At 34.7% G+C, this 16,430-nt stretch overlaps 1 protein-coding gene across 1 annotated transcript in view; it reads right to left on the bottom strand.

The window, feature by feature from the left end:
* Window positions 1–10,178: 10,178 nt before the first annotated feature.
* The window catches only part of CNOT2 (CCR4-NOT transcription complex subunit 2), a 135,481-nt gene continuing 129,229 nt past the window's right edge, over window positions 10,179–16,430 (bottom strand). The window contains exon 16 of the mRNA XM_047066820.1: window positions 10,179–11,322. Coding sequence (XP_046922776.1) covers window positions 11,236–11,322 — 87 coding nt within the window. The 3' untranslated portion in view covers window positions 10,179–11,235. The remainder of the gene's footprint in view (window positions 11,323–16,430) is intronic.

Genomic DNA, 16,430 nt, shown 5'->3' with positions numbered 1-16,430 from the left:
TGGAGCTGCCGCATCTCATTTCTAACATTCAGTAAGGCAGGCCCTCAGTTTCAGAAAATGAGTCACCATCAACTCTCTAAGTTAGAGTAGTGATAACAACCCTTGGGAAAAAGATGCTAAGCTCTGAAGTGACTTGGCATCTTGTTTCTGTGGAGGGCAGAGGCAGCATAGATTTTAATAAAAGCTAGTCCTTTGCCTGGTTTGCCACCAATTAAAAGACTACAAATGTGATACACAGAACCAGACCAACTTATTTGCTGTACATCATTGTCTGCAGCAATGTTTTCAGGAGAATCATGGTCAAGCCTTGATGTTCTTTTCAAAAGAAAAATAAAACCTATCTAAGCAAGAACATTAAAACCATTGTTATTCATAATTTGTTCTCTTCAGTATTCACAGAAGAAGTCCTGTGACTAATGTTAAAGCTGCAATATACAATTCCACATGTATACATACCTTTATTAAAAGATTTCAAAAAGAATTATCATAAGGAGAGCTTTGGTATCCTAGAGTAGAGAGGAATTTAGAGCATGTTGGGAAAATGTTTATACACTGCTTTAAAAATTGGCACATTGTGAAGTTTTTCAACAACAAACTGCTACTATACATTTCTTAAATAACTAAAGTACATAGAACAGAAAATTAATATTGTATCATCACCTGTTTTCATTAAAATTCACCTTTTGGATGGGTTTTAGATGTTTGCAACTAGAATAATTAGGTAAGTAATAAACAAATGAAAGCATGAATGATCCAACAAAGAACACTATATAGAAAATTTTATCTTTTCATTCAGTTTATGCAATTGACAATTTTGTTGTAGAAAACTGTTTCTGCTTTATTTAGTCTTGACTTAAATGACTTACAGTTGAACTAAGTAAGTCATTTCCAGCTTGCTGATATCAAGAAACTAACTTTCTTGCCATGCTTCATGGTGAATGTTAAATATTAGTCTCAGAATTTTGAATTCAAAATTTCCTAGGAAGCCACTATTTTTCTAATTATTGTTTTTTCCTGTCCATAAATTTTACTTATTATATTGAACATATAATTTTTGAGAACACTACTTACTGTTTTCTATATTTATAATCATATTAAAACAGGAAGGGATCTTAAGTATCACCTAATTCAACATTAAGCAGGAAAGGATGCTCCCAAAGACTGTATTTTGTTTGAAGTAGCAGAGAATGATTATTAAAGTATTTTTTAAGTTCAGATTTGTTTGCATATAGCCTTTATGTTTGCCATTGAGAAAGGGAAGCAAAAAGCACAATCACTTCATATTAGTACATTCGTAACACAGAAGTGTAGCTAGATTTCCTAAATTCTTATCATCTGTTATCTTTCATGTTAACGGGAGTGAACTTCTATGGGAGATAATATATACACATATGTAGTAAAAAGGAAAGAAGCTTTGGAACTAGAAAGCAAGAAGCTAAGCGGTTTTGGTCCCAACATTTAATAGTAAATAATTTGACATAAATAATTCATGTCCTTAGATTGTTTCCTCCTCCTCTTGTGAAAGGGTTGGACTAGAAGATTCTTGATTTTGATTTTGATTCCAAATTGACTTTGTTCTTGCCTTGTTCTTCAGAAACTTGGCTATTGCTATCTAACAGTACATAGTCAAGTCAAAAGGTCTTTTAATAATTCCAAAACATGGAGAGCATCTCCTAGCACAGTGGCTAACAGAGACAGCATTTGTCTTTGGAAAAATGGGCCTACATCTACTGAGTACCTAATATAAACAAATGCCCTAATTTAATCTTCCCATGAGATGAACAGGGAACGAGGGATCCAGTAAAGCTACACATATACTGACAGTGCCAGATTACAAGGCCCATTTTCTGCTATACTCTGAAACATCTAAGAAATTTCTGTATTTAGTAAAAAATGTAGGTAATACCAATGGATTTAAAATGTGCATACTTACATTTGAGTAGAGTTAGGCTTGATCAAATCCCTCCTGTGAAACCTATGAAGGGAGACGTGGGTAGCGGATGGAGGATCTAGTGATTTAACCAGCTCCTCCAATTTAATCTCGCTCTGAATCACTTGCGTTGAAAATAGCTCTTTTTTAGATGCCTAGCAAATATAAGTAGTACGGCTTTATGTGGAAGAGGAAGATTAAGTGTAATATTTAGGTTTCAGATAAGCTTGTTAGTAATTGAAGCTAGATTCAAAGTAGAAGTAAAACACAAGGAACAACTGGATGTCAATAAAACACTAGTTCTAGGGTAGAAGAGCCTGCCCTCCTCTTACTGCAGGAAATCATCTAATATTTCCAATAGGTTTCTTGCCTTTGCTTGGACATTTCCAGTGATGAAACATTCATGAACTCCTAATGCTGCCCATTTGATCTTTGGACCTTTAAAAATATATATGAAGTAGCACTTTCTTGCAAATTGAAATCTGCCTTGCCATAATATCCACGTAAAGGTTTTTTGTTTGCCCTCGGGTATTATGTAAGTAAGATAAAGATAATCTGCTTCATGAAAATTTCATTCAGAGGCACCTGGCTGGCTCAGTTGGTAGAGCATGCTACTTCCGATCTCAGGATCAGGATCCTACTATTGGGCATAGAGTTTACTTTAAAACCAACACAAAAAAACCCAAATGATCTCACTTCAGATGTGGGAAGACAACTATCCTCTTTCCTTCTAGGCCTTTTCTTCTTTGCTAATCTTCAGTTTCTTCAGTATTTCCTTTGGTTAATGGTTTAGAAGACTAGGACTGTGTCCTTACCCTCAAATGCTAAAGAAAGGAAAAAAAAAATTCAAAGTTGGAAAGGATACCTAGTTTTAACATTCTCTAAAACAAAAGTCTACATCTTTCTTTTCCATGCTATCCAACCTACAAACACTTCTAGGATGATAGATTTTGTTGTTCGTTAATTAACAACATCATTGCAAATGCAGAGAGAAGCTGGGAAAATGATTTTGGTTCATCTTAATTAGACAGAATCTGGATTCCCAATAGTGATGTGCAAGTCAACTAATATTCAAATATTAAATCATTTAGAGTAAAATGAAAAATATTATATAAATTATACAAAATATATATAAAATTATATACAATTATGTAAATTTTATATAATTTTTCCATTCCTTTTTCCATTTAAAAAGGAAATCTGGAAATAACTTTTTTTAAGAGAGAGAGTGCATGAAAGCTGGGGAGGGGCAAAGGGAGAGAGGGAATGTTAAGCAGTCTCCACACTAAACACAGAGCCCAGTGGGGGTGCTTGATCTCACCACCTAGAGATCATGACCTGACCTGAAATCAAGAGTGGGATGCTCAACAGTCTAAGCCACCCAGGCACCCCAGGAAATAACACTTTTTTGAGCAGAAGAGTGACATGTGATCTGCATTTTAAAAACAGGTATATTTTGGGGCACCTGGGTGGCTCAGTTGGTTAAGCAATGGACTCAATTTAGGCTCAGATCATGATCTCATGGTTCATGGGATCCAGCCCCATCATCGGGCTCTGCACGGACAGCTCCCGCTCTGCTCGGGATTCTCTCTCTCTCCCTCTCTGCCCCTCCCCTGCTTTCTCAAAATAAATAAATTAGTAAATAAAAACAGGCATATTCTCATTCGACTGGTTTTATATTTAAAGAATATTAACCATTTGAAGACAGTAAGTTACTTAAAACATTTAAAATAAAACATCAAAACATGTCTGACACTCTTAAGAGGGAAATATTTAATAGCTCACATTTTCTTCTAAAATAGCCCAGTTTTGGGGTACCTGGCTGGCTCAGTCTGTATAGCATGTGACTCTTGACCTTGGGGTTGTGAGTTCGAGCCCCACACTCGGTGTAGAGATTACTTAAAAATAGAATCTTAAAAAAAAAAAGACAGCCCAGTTTTCATGCAACTGCTACATATGATAATTAAAACTACATCTTAAAATAGATGTTCAGTATGTAACAGATTTAAAGGTAGCTTCCAAACATTCTGGCTGCCCCAAATCTTTATTTTTATACAAAAGATGAAATTATTCATGGCATTCCCACATGTAACTTCTCATTGAGCTGTATATTTTTGAAGAATAATCAGTTTACTCTTTAAAATGTATTTTCATTATAAATGAGTATCCATAGAGATGATCCTAAGAAGAATCAAGCAAAATCAGCCATTTGTTGACATCATACCACCCTTGAAACTTGGTAGCTTTCTTCCAAAATGTTTAGAGGAACCTCATGTGTTACAACAACAATTACCTTTGGTATATACTAGAGAATTGATTGGCTTGGTGGAAAAAAAAAAAAAAAAACACCTGTTCAAAGTTTTATAAATTATGTGGTTAAAATGTTACTTAGGCAAATACAAATTACTAGACTATTACTTTTCAGGATATGCTTATGAAAATTAGAGACTAGCTGATTCAGTGAAAAATTGTTTTTCTTACCTACTTTTCTCTATTGTGTGAAGGAACTACCTACCACTTTTTGGCGTAAGTAGGGCCAGTTTTATTTCACCTTCTCTTAACAAAATGTCAAAACACATTTGTAAGTGTGGTAGAGGCCTATCAGGCCTTGGAAATAAAAACTAAGATAAATCACACCATGAATGGAAAATGAGTTTTGCTATATAGAAGTAGTCTTAGAGGTGCTTGGCTGGCTCAGTTGGTACAGCATGTGACTCTTGATCTTGGGGTCATGAGTTTAAACCCCACACTGGGTGAAAGATTACCAAAAATAAAATGCTTTTTAAAAAGATAAATAGTAGCTAAACTATTTTGGCATGTGTCAAATGGTGAGCATAAACTATGAGACTATGCAGTGTGAGTTTTCAACAGAGACAGGAAATTTATTACAATGAATAAGACTTACCATTGTGAATTTTATGAGTTTCATGAAGTCATTTAAGTGACTGGAGGAAAGCTGTATGGCAAACATCTGGAAATGATTAGCTTTTTAAACTGAATTCTTACGATAAAGAAATACATCATTAAATTCTTGTTAGGTCATAGTATATATACAACAGGATGACTGGACTAAAGAAAAAACTTTCAGTTGATGGACACAGAACTGATAATGCATAGTTGCCCTTAGCAGTTTTTATGCATACAAACTGAAGCTGAAACCCAACATCTAGCAAAAATGTCCCCAGGAAATAGTAACGGTTTTTAAAACAAAACAAAACAAAACAAAACAAAACAAAACAAAACAATCCTTGCTGTTTTATACTCAGGAACAGACTTAGTTTTCCTTGTATTCTGCTCTATTACTACTGTAATAATGTGGTTTCTGCACTAGAACTTGAATGATACAGAAAAAAATGAATGGCCCCACAACAGAGGAATACATTATCCCAGTTATTAACTTAGTTGGATTTCACCTAAACTTTAAGATTTTAGATTTTATTCTAGTTAGTACCTGCACAATAGGCAAAGTATAGCTGAAGTGTAAATTCTAGTTCATTAGCTTCGGAAATGACTTGTATTTACTACAGTATGTATTTCTGGCCTCTCCCTAGATATCTGAGTCAGAGTATCTAAACAGGAGACCTAGGAGCACCGGGGTGGTTTCCTCAGTCAGTTAAATGTCCAACTCTTGATTTCAGCTCAGGTCATGTGTAGGCTCCATGAGTGTGGAGCCTGCTTGATATCCTCTCCCTCTGCCCCTCCCCTGCTCTGAATGAATGAATGAATGAATGAATGAAGTAGGAGGCCTATAACTAATATTTTGAACAATATGCACCTCAGGTGCATATAAAGTTTGAAAATTACCTAGAGGATAACTTTGCCTCTGCTGAGCTCCTGGAGCTAACTCCATCCAAACTGAGATTTTTTTTACACATCAAATTTAATGATCGGTTTTCTCTTTACATAAGAAACAGGATTACTACTTTTGTGATCACTACTGTAGCAGAAAATATGAGATTGAACACTAATGCAATGTACAATTTCAGACTAAATATTTACCTCAAAACTTATCAAAAAAATGGTCTCTTCCCTCCTTTAATGTAGCACTAGAATATGTAAGTAAATCTGGTGAACATACACATGCATGATTTACTATTTGTGTGCTTTTACGACTGTTTCATACATAGCCTTATTCCTAAAGTAAAAACAAAAAAAGTTGAATAAAGTTGCACTCTGTAATTCTTTTTATTATCATTTAAATCTTTCCAAAGATATAGCAGTAATGTAAGTAAACCTTCTCTAGGACTCACAAAAGAGCACATTTGGACTAGGTCAATGCTTTAAGTATTTAGCACTTAAATACTAAGTATTTAACTTTCCAGCCCTTGAATACATCATATTCCTCAAATTCAGGTCAAAACATGGTATCAGCATCTTCTAAAGAGCTGAAAGAGGCCTAGAAATTGTCAAATCCAAATTTTTACTCAAAAAGGCAGTCCTCTCAATAGCAATTGACAGTCATCCAGTTTGTTTGGACATTTTTGTTGATGGAGTCCTTCATGTAACAGTATTGTGGGCCAGCACCTTGTTATACAGAACCCAAATGTGACTCATCCAACTTCCACCTGCTGGGTTGAGACTTGCCCTCTTAGGTCCCTCCTACATTTGAAGCAGCTGTCATGTCTCCCCTTAAGTTGTCCAGTAATTATCTCTTCTTCGAGGTCCACATCTCATCAATTCTAAGATGCACATTCTTCCCATGTATGACATCCTTGAAATTGGTATGCCATTTATGTAATGCATGGTTTATCATAGTTTAATTGAGCTCCTTCTTTCTTCCTTAGTAGTACGCAGAATGGTGTACTTTACAATGGTTGGCAATTAGTTTTGCTAAAATACAGTAATTATCCCACTTCAACACTTTTTCAGTAAACGGAACATTCATGGTTATCCGGTCCAACTCCTTACCTTATGCACACAACACTGTCCAGAGTCTCTTCTTGGTTATGTTCTGAGGTTGAATCTAATGCCTTACAAAGCACCTCATTCCCAAATCTTAATTACCTCACTTCTAATACTATACCAAAATCTTTTTCTCTCATCAGTCTGAGTTCTGTTCTTCAGTCACACAGGATCTTTAAACTCTTGAATTTGAAACCTGAAGACAGATACCATGTTTCTAGAGTTTATTCTCTAATGTAAACATTCTTACTTCATGGTTTTGGTTTTTGGGTTTTTTTTTTTTTTTGGTACATTTTAAATTTAATGTAAAATGAAGTACTTCATGACGCTATGCTAAAGACCAGATACAATGATGCATGTCAAACATGTAGTATATTGCTTGGCGGCTAGACGGCATGCCACATTCTATTCTCCTGCCTTCCTCACTGATAGCAGCTCTTAAAATACAGCAGACTTCCTACCTTGTTCTGAGCACTACACTTTAAAAAAAATTTTTAATGTTTTATTTTTGAGAGAGAGAGAGAGAGAGAGAGATGGAGGGAGGGAGGGAGGGAGGGAGAGAGAAGCAGAGAGAGAGGGTGACACAGAATCCAAAGCAGGCTCCACGCTCTGAGCTATCAGCCCAGAGCCCAACATGGGGCTCAAACTCGAACTCCGAGATCATGACCTGAGTTGAAGCTGGATGCTTAAGGGATGGAGCCACCCAGGCGCCCTATGAGCACTATTCTTAAAGTAGCTGAAAATTACATCAGTATTTTTGGAACCAGTTACAATTTACATTGATCTACATACATATGAACCACTTTTAAGATATGTTGCATTCCACCATCCTTTACTTTTTTTTAGCAACCAAAGTGCAAAAGCAATTATCTTGACTCAATGTATCCTATTTTACGCAATTTAACACACAAAATTACTGGGTTAGATTTAGATCCCAATTTTGACTTGCATTGTGTTTATTTGCTTCATCTCCTAGATCTGTCATGTATTCATAATGTGATCCAATTCACTGGCAATGCTAGTGGCAAGGAAACAGCCTTTTCACATGCTATTAGGACCTAGCTTTTAAAAAGGCATTGAGAGAAGTCTGGCTTTTTATCCACAGACTGTCTTAATGGAACCAATTAGGCAGTATTTCTAGGTCTTCTTTTTTAACTACACAAACTTAGTTAAGAGAACATTAAATATGAACATACCTTTTATGTATGTATGTGCACATTTAGGTTTTTAGCAACTTTCTGCAAAATTGATGCTAGTAAGCCAATCTAACTTAAATAAATGTGCCTGTCTTTGCAGGCATGCTCAGATGCCACATATTTTACAAGCACGAGGTGTAACAGGATGCAAGATCTGTTTCTGAATGAAGGATTGAGAGGAAGGGTCAATTAGAAAGAGTGGAGAGGGAAAAATTTGAAAGTTTTGGAAGTTAATTGAAAATGCTTTAAAAAGAATTCTTTTGAAAATGAAATTACAGCAAAAAGATAGTAAATTATTTCAAAGCCCAATGCTTTAATTTGTACATTTTATTTTCAAACTGAAATATCAATTTATACCATTCAACCAACATGTATTTATCAAGCACCTGTGGTGTCCCAAGTTCAGTGGCAAAACGGAAAAGACAAGTAAGTGGTTGGCTTAATCTTATACTGTAAGAATTCAAATATACTTTCAGTTCTTAAAATTTTTTATATCTAAGGAAAACTTTCTGCAGTGAAAAAAATCCCTGAAAATGGAGTTTTATCATATAAATTATAGTAGGACCACAAGAAGCATAGAATAAGATATATGAAACTAAATAGGTGAAAGAATTTTCTTTTGCAACTAAATAGCTTTTTTCTCCCAGAGCCAATTATAGTATAATTACAAAAATGATTTAACAACGTACACATCTATGTCACTAGTTATATAGGGAAAATTTAACAGAATTAAACCTATGAAAGAAAATGTGAAATATTAGTTCAGGCCAACTTCTGTACATGTATAACCACAAGTTATAAAACCAAAGAAATGTAACAGTGTGTTATGTTAAAGAGTTTAATATAGTACTTTAAAGATTTCAAATAGATTTTTAAAACTTGGATTTGAAGTCAAGAGCACGGTAATTTCAGATATTAACAAGTTATAAAAAGTTGGTTTACATGCAAGAGTTTTCTTATTTTGATGATTTAGGGTAAAAAGAGCTTAGAAAACTGGCAAAGTGCGCATGTAAAACTTTCTATACGGCCAAGACAACAAACCACTTGATAGGAGCTGTCTTGCTTTTCTGAGGCATTCACAAAAGTCCCAATCATGATCACAGGGACACGCTACACTGTTATGTTTATACTCACAGAAATAAAGATCCCCTACCCTCCACTCCCCCCCACCCTTTGTTTTTAACCTGTTTCTCATGGTTATGTAGGAAAAGTTACATTTTACAAAGTCAATTATTATGAAAAAATGTAATGCCTTTTTGAAATAAGAAATCAATTTCTAGGATTTGACTCCGGTTTATGTCAAACATGATTTGAGAAGGTTTTGTGCACAACAGTTAAAACTACAGTGATGTAAGTGCCGTCTTTCCTACAGAGGAGATGCTTTGGTTTAAATCTGAAAGATTAAAAAATCCTGGTATTTTTACGTCAGTTTCTCCATATCTCAAAATACATAGAAAAAGGTAAATCTTAAGTCATTTTATATTCCTGATACACAAACACAGCAATGTCATAAATGTTTCATTTTCAAACATGATTTGGTAAATGACAATAAACTTTCACTCTTCATAGAAAAATAGGTTAAAAATGAAAATTTAGAGAATCAAAATTCACTGCCTTTTTTACTATCTCTAGTGTCTGTAGCTGCAGTCTTCAGACATTTTTAAAAACAGTATTTGTCTTTAGATGGAAAAGAATCCATCAATTTGTAAATGTGAAATATCCAAACTGAAGGTAAAGTCTACCTCACTCCCTTTTGGCTTACCTTAATTTGCATATTACTTCTTAAAGGTAAATCTCAAAGGTCTATCAAGACATTTCTCCTAAATTTCTCCCAAAAGTATTTTGCCTGGTCCCACAAGTGTTAAGGAAACTTTATCTCTAATGCAGCCGTTAACTCTTTTAAAAAATAGTTTCTGTTTTGAACTTGGTTAATAACTACAAATACATCTGCATTTTTAAGCTACAAGTAAAATGGTATATGGTGCCATCAAATTACTTGTCAAAAGCTGAAAAAAAAGACTACATTTTAAATTGTTTAGTCACGCCATTCAGTTAGATATTTGTAAAACTTGAGGGTTTTGGGGGCAGGGGGTCTATTTTTCATGTTGAAGAAATAATTTCACAATTTCAAATCAAAGTCAACACTGCAGTGAGGAGAGCTTTTCTACTTTATTACAAAGAGAAGAAGCCTTTATGTGGTCAGAAAATACAAGATTGATCTTTTTTTCTCTTCCTATGAAACGCTGCTGTTCAAACAGCCAGAGTGAATTGTCTCAGTTCACTTCGTTAAGTCCCATCACATTCACTTGGGTATGGATGTCCTTGGCTGCTGAAAATCTGGCCCTTTAGTGCACAGGGCGACAAAGTCCCCTGACCAGCAGTTCCAGAATGTCCCATTTTCATATATTGCATCCATGCACACCTCCTAAAAATGAGGTACAGCAGGGCAAACATTTTCCAAAATAGATGTCATATATATAATATATACACATTCGTACATACATACCTTTATTCATGTGATGTCCAAAAATTTAAAAAAAATGTACACATTTATTACAAAATCGTAACAAAGACTGGACAGTGTTTTGCTCATTCTGGAAAGATGAAGCTCAGTAATAACACAACCCTGGAAACCATCCAGAGATTGTGGCAATATCTTTCTTCTAAACAGTCAGATATTCTTGCGTTAAGCTTGGCGAAACTGCCTTTCAAAAACAGAAGGGGAAGTAAAATGAAGGAAGCAGACCTTGCTCATCTTTCCAAATGAAATACGAGAAGGATCTTCACATAAAAATGCACAAACATTTGTTATTTTATTACCAATAGTGCTACAATGAACAATGCAAATTTTGTGGTCTAATTTTGTGGAGTCTTTTGTGGGTTTTTTTTTTACATTTTAGAAACTAAATGGTAAACTTCTGTCAGTGTACTTGCTTGTCTTTACAGACCCAAGTCTGTCTGCTGGCAAAAAAGAAAATAAATGAAAAAAATTCAGACCCTGCTCGAACTAGAGAAAAACAAAGTATAAATTTAGTTGTTGGGCAGCACATAATTAGTAAGGCAGGACCTCAAATGGTGACCCTTTGCATAAGCCAATTGCCAGATCCTCAAGGAATTAAAACCAGGGTGCCTGAGCCACATCAGTTCTGCAGTTATGTCGAGTATTGTGCTGAGACAGCCATACCCCAAGAAAAGGGAAGTCTTTGTTTAGAAGGCTTGCTGAGCAGGGTTGTAGTTGAAGGTGGATGGCAGGTGAGGCCGCTCTTCTAATTTGTCGTATTCCAGATGAAACTCCTATAAAACCAAATTCAAGAATTTAGATGATTTCCTCTCCCTCTGATCTCAGATTTTTGTCAAAATATATTTTACTAGATAAAATACCTACATGTATGAGAATGAACACAGACACAGATGTGCCAACTCTTTTTTCCTACTGAGTAAAATAGAGCTTGAAGAAAAAGTAATGTGCTGTAGTTTCTATCTGATAAGTACAAAAATACAGCCTTTCTGTGTGAAAGACTACTCATGAACATCTATTTTATAACCACTGAAACTCCAAGCATTTTTTTTGTTGAAAAATAAAAGCTTGAGCAGCAATTACTGTGTGGCCAATAAAAAGCACTGAAAATTACTAGATATTTAAAATAAAGCCAACCTTCAATGAAGTATAAAACTGAAAAATTTGTTTTTCCTTGAGAAAAGAAATGATTTTCCAATTTGTAATTATTATACTTTAGGAAAAAACAAACAAACATAAAGTTATTCTAACCTCATTAAAATCTGGGGAAAACAATGAACTTGTAACTTGCACATCTCCAGACTTCCCATTTCAAACCCAAAGCACTGATAAGATGTAGGCGCCATTGAAAACTATACCACGATTTTGATGTAGGCATATATCAAGACAAACTATATAGCTCATTTTAATTAAACTTTCAAAATACATTAACTTCATGAATTTTAAAATTTAAGAATGATGAAGTAATTCCATGACACTTCCTAAGATTAAGAGAGATGCAGAAAATAATTGTGTATATTAAAAAAAACAAAACATACCTTTGCAAATCCAAAAAGCAAGAGGTTCTAAAAGTACTAACTCTATAATTTGAGTTCAATTTTAGCACAAACTAAATCAATCCCATTTTAAAAATTATGAACCTTAATATACCTTATGTATTAAAGAAAGCCAGCGAGTAAAGTTAGCACTATGGGTTAACATATTTTACCATACCTATCTTGTTTCAAATGGATTCTAAAATGGATGTTTCCATTATTAAATTAAAATGAAAACCTAGACCATAATGATTAAACTCTAAGATACCAAACCATGTATTTACAATTTAAGAATATTAAATTAACAATTGAAAGCTCAGTATGTGCCCAAACCAGAGACACAGCTAAGTTTACTGTAATCTTTCTGATAACTCTATAAATATCATTATCTTCACTTTGCACCCTGAAGAAATGAGGCTCACAAGCAACCTGACCAAATCACATAGGAAGTGGCAGATCTAGGATTCGAATCCAGACCATGACTTTCTGGTGTTAACACATTATTTTTAATAGTTTTAGCCTAAGATCCAAATAAATTTACTTCATTACACCCCCCCGTGCAGAAATGTTGAAAACATTCAGCCTACTGACAGAAGTTTATAAAGAAGGGACCCTGCAATGACTTTAAACTAAAATGGTTCACCTATAAATAATAGGTGACCTGTAATAAATACGTAGGTTTATATTAAACCTATAAATAGGGACTGACAGAGTAACTAAGACACACAGGCTGCCTGCTTATCATTAAAACTAGCAAACTTCAGAGCCACCATTGCAATCACCACAACCCCCTGATGTGTAAGCACCTCTCCCTCCCGCCCTCTCTACCTCTCCCGATGTTTTAAAAACAAATTTACTGCCTGGCTTAAGAAGAATACCAAATTAGTGAAGAAAATGTCTTCTTCTTGTATCATTCTTTAGAAATTAAAATCGGCAATTTAGTTCCAAAATACACGTAGTTGCAGGGTAAAAAGTCTATTTGTAACTGTAACAAATCATAAAGTTATAGAAGTTAAACCTCGTTCAGTCATCCTGTCCTTGTCATTGTACACTGGTGAACTACAAAGTATTATTAGAATTTAAACTATAACTTCCACCAATGCACCTATTTTCCACCCTATGTATTAAAAGGTCAGTTTAAACTCAGGGAGCATAAACACTTTAATGGAATTTAAAAACTCATATAGCAGAGATTCAGAAATTAAACAGGTCAAATTTTGCCTTTTTTTTTTTTTAATCTTTGTTTTGGTCTTCTATGTATTTTTATTCTTCCGAAAATACAGAAGTCTTACAATATATACTGGTGTCTCTTTGTTCCCCAACTTTAATTGTTGGTAACATCTCTTTCATACTGTTGCTCCATGTACACACACAACACATACCCACGTGGGTGTCTAACCAGCAGGGACAGGGCTGTTGTGCACACCACCACCTACTGCCTAGGATGCCCCTGGCAGGTGTGTAATGAATGGCTGATACGAAAACACAAGTTTTTTTTCATTTGTTTTAGGAATAAAACACTTAATTTTTGACATATTCAAAGATTATGGGGGCGCCTGGGTGGCGCAGTCGGTTAAGCGTCCGACTTCAGCCAGGTCACGATCTCACGGTCCGTGAGTTCGAGCCCCGCGTCGGGCTCTGGGCTGATGGCTCAGAGCCTGGAGCCTGTTTCCGATTCTGTGTCTCCCTCTCTCTCTGCCCCTCCCCCGTTCATGCTCTGTCTCTCTCTGTCCCAGAAATAAATAAACGTGGAAAAAAAAAAAAATTAAAAAAAAAAAAAAAAAGATTATGTATTATTAGAACTATGTATTTGCCTTAAACGAAAAGAAGATGTTTAAATTAGTTTAATGATTTAAAAAGCTAGACAGACTTATCTAGATACTTTAAAACAACTTAGTTAAATCTGAGTTTTTCTATTAATAAAATCAGGCTACATATTCTCAAAAGGTTATTGTAAAGTAGAATGGAAATATATGCACTGGATTCAGACCATCAAATGAAATTATTACAAACGCATTAATGTCATCACTGATCGAATTACATAGAGAAACATACACTGCAGGAATGTTTTCTCAAATTCTCAAAAATGTTAGCTTGTCTTAACTAAGATAAATCCTCTACTTAAATTTAGGAAGTTGCCAACTATCTTAAGTACACATATTAGAAATAATCTTTACTACTTTGAAGGAAAAGTATGTATTTCCTATTAAAATATAAAGATGATATACTAATACTAATGTGTACCAGTGAAGTTAATGAAAAAAAAATCACATGTTATATCAGGCTATGGTATGATAAATTCTAAGCATTAGAATCCTATTCAGTGTTGGACCCACAAGGTGAAGTCAGGCTGAAAGAATCCTTCAATTAAAAAAAATTTTTTTTAATGTTTATTCATTTTTGAGAGAGACAGAGCACAAGTGGGTGAGGGGCAGAGAGAGGGAGACACAGAATCCGAGGCAGGATCCAGGCTCTGAGCTGTCAGCACAGAGCCCAATGTGGGGCTCGAACTCATGAAACAAGAGATCATGACCTGAGCCAAAGTTGGATGCCCAACTGACTGAGCCACCGAGGCACCCCTTCAATTTTTAAATCTTTAGTTTGAGAAAGGTGTTAATAATGGAGCAGCCTCTATCACCTAAAGATTCAGTGGATGAAATTATTTAAAAAATTCTACTCATTAAGATTATATATACTATCTGAATGACCACTGTTTTTAAATTAGTGAGATACTAAATAATTCTAGTTAAATTACATAGGACAGACCACATAGCCTGCTGTCAAGATTACTTAAAAGGGGAGAATATACACAGTATCAAAAATTTGTATGTAACATTATTGACATACAACAAATACTTTAAATAAATAATGGGTTGGATCCTAGAACTCAGAGTCACAGAATTTTTAGGGGTAAGAAATACTTCTGATTTAAATCATCAATTCTTTCAATTCTTACAATTCTTCAATTCCCTGGAAATATGATTTGCAAAAAGAGAAAGAACTGCATACAAGACCTATCAATACTTTTCAAAATATGTAACATCAAGCTATCACTTATAATACTAATTCATACTGCAGGTTTCTTAACAATGAGTTGAAGTTGTTTAATAATGCATGTTCTTTACCTGTGAGTAGTAAACCATACCCACGTTTATAGGTGGGGACTTTGAGGTTAACTTGGGATATGGCATTTTAAGAGATTTTCTGTGGTTAATAAACTCTCATAAATGGAACTAAATGTCTTAATTCCTAAACATTTTCTGAGAAAACATTGAAAGCTTCTTTAAAACAAAAAACCAAAAGCCATTGTGAAAAGTTTATTCTGTGAATACAACTTAAAACTGTTTTAAGTTCATGATTCTGTATTTTAATATGACAGAAGAAGTGAGCTATGTATTAATACTTAGTGGAAACCAGTATTTCTGCTTGCTTTCATCACTATGGAAATAGTTTTGTTGAAAAGTGTCCATGCCAGTGGCCAGCAATCACCTCAAGAGAGATTTTTTAAAGGAAGTTTAATGATACTTCTCAAATTTTATTTTCCAACTTCAGAGCTAAAATTTTTAAAGGTAAAGGTTAAGACTAAAGCTCAACTGTAGAAGTCAGATAAAGCTGGGTAAAATTGTTATTTTATATAGGTACACTACACACGTCTCTCTCTCTCTCTCTCTCTCTCTCTCTCTCTCTCTCTCACACACACACACACACACACACACACACACACACACACACACACACACACTTTCTTTAAAATGGCATTTACCTGACTGGGGAATTAATTGTTTTATGGGAAAATAAAAGGGGCCTGTTAATGTTTAAGTTGCTTCTGACTAATTTTGTGGAAAGTGCTTAGTTCTGCAAGCTGAACTTTTACACATAAGTTGATCTGTCATATATACTGAACTAAAATTTAAGTAAAATGACATATCCATCTACTGCAAACATCCATTCCTTTTTGTATATTTGTCTGGAATAACTTACAATGGTACTGAACAAAAAGCTTCAAATGGAATAGAGAAAACTTCAGGTATTTACTAATGGAATCTTTCCCCCCTCTAAAGATACATTTCTCTCTCCTGTAGAATCAACTGACAGAGAAGTTCTCAAAGTACAGCTTCAGACAAAGACCAGCAAAATCATGGGCATCACCTGGGAACTCGTTAGAAATGCAAATCCTCAGGTCCCATCTACAGACTTATTAAATCAGAAACAATGGAGGTATTGGCTCAGCAACTTGCTAATAAGGCTGCCAAGTAATTGTGATGCAAGCTAAAGTTTGAGAATCACTTACCTGACCTAACAACAGTTACTATTTTTCCATCTTTGGAAGAATAGTAATAAGCTGTAAG

Source organism: Lynx rufus, unplaced genomic scaffold (assembly GCF_022079265.1).
Source record: "Lynx rufus isolate CCGP_SWC_20201006 ecotype Redwood Valley unplaced genomic scaffold, mLynRuf1.p SCAF_7, whole genome shotgun sequence".
In the NCBI taxonomy this organism is placed as follows: domain Eukaryota; kingdom Metazoa; phylum Chordata; class Mammalia; order Carnivora; family Felidae; genus Lynx; species Lynx rufus.
Note: the sequence above shows the minus strand (reverse complement) of the source record. Positions and strands in the feature narration are given on the sequence as shown.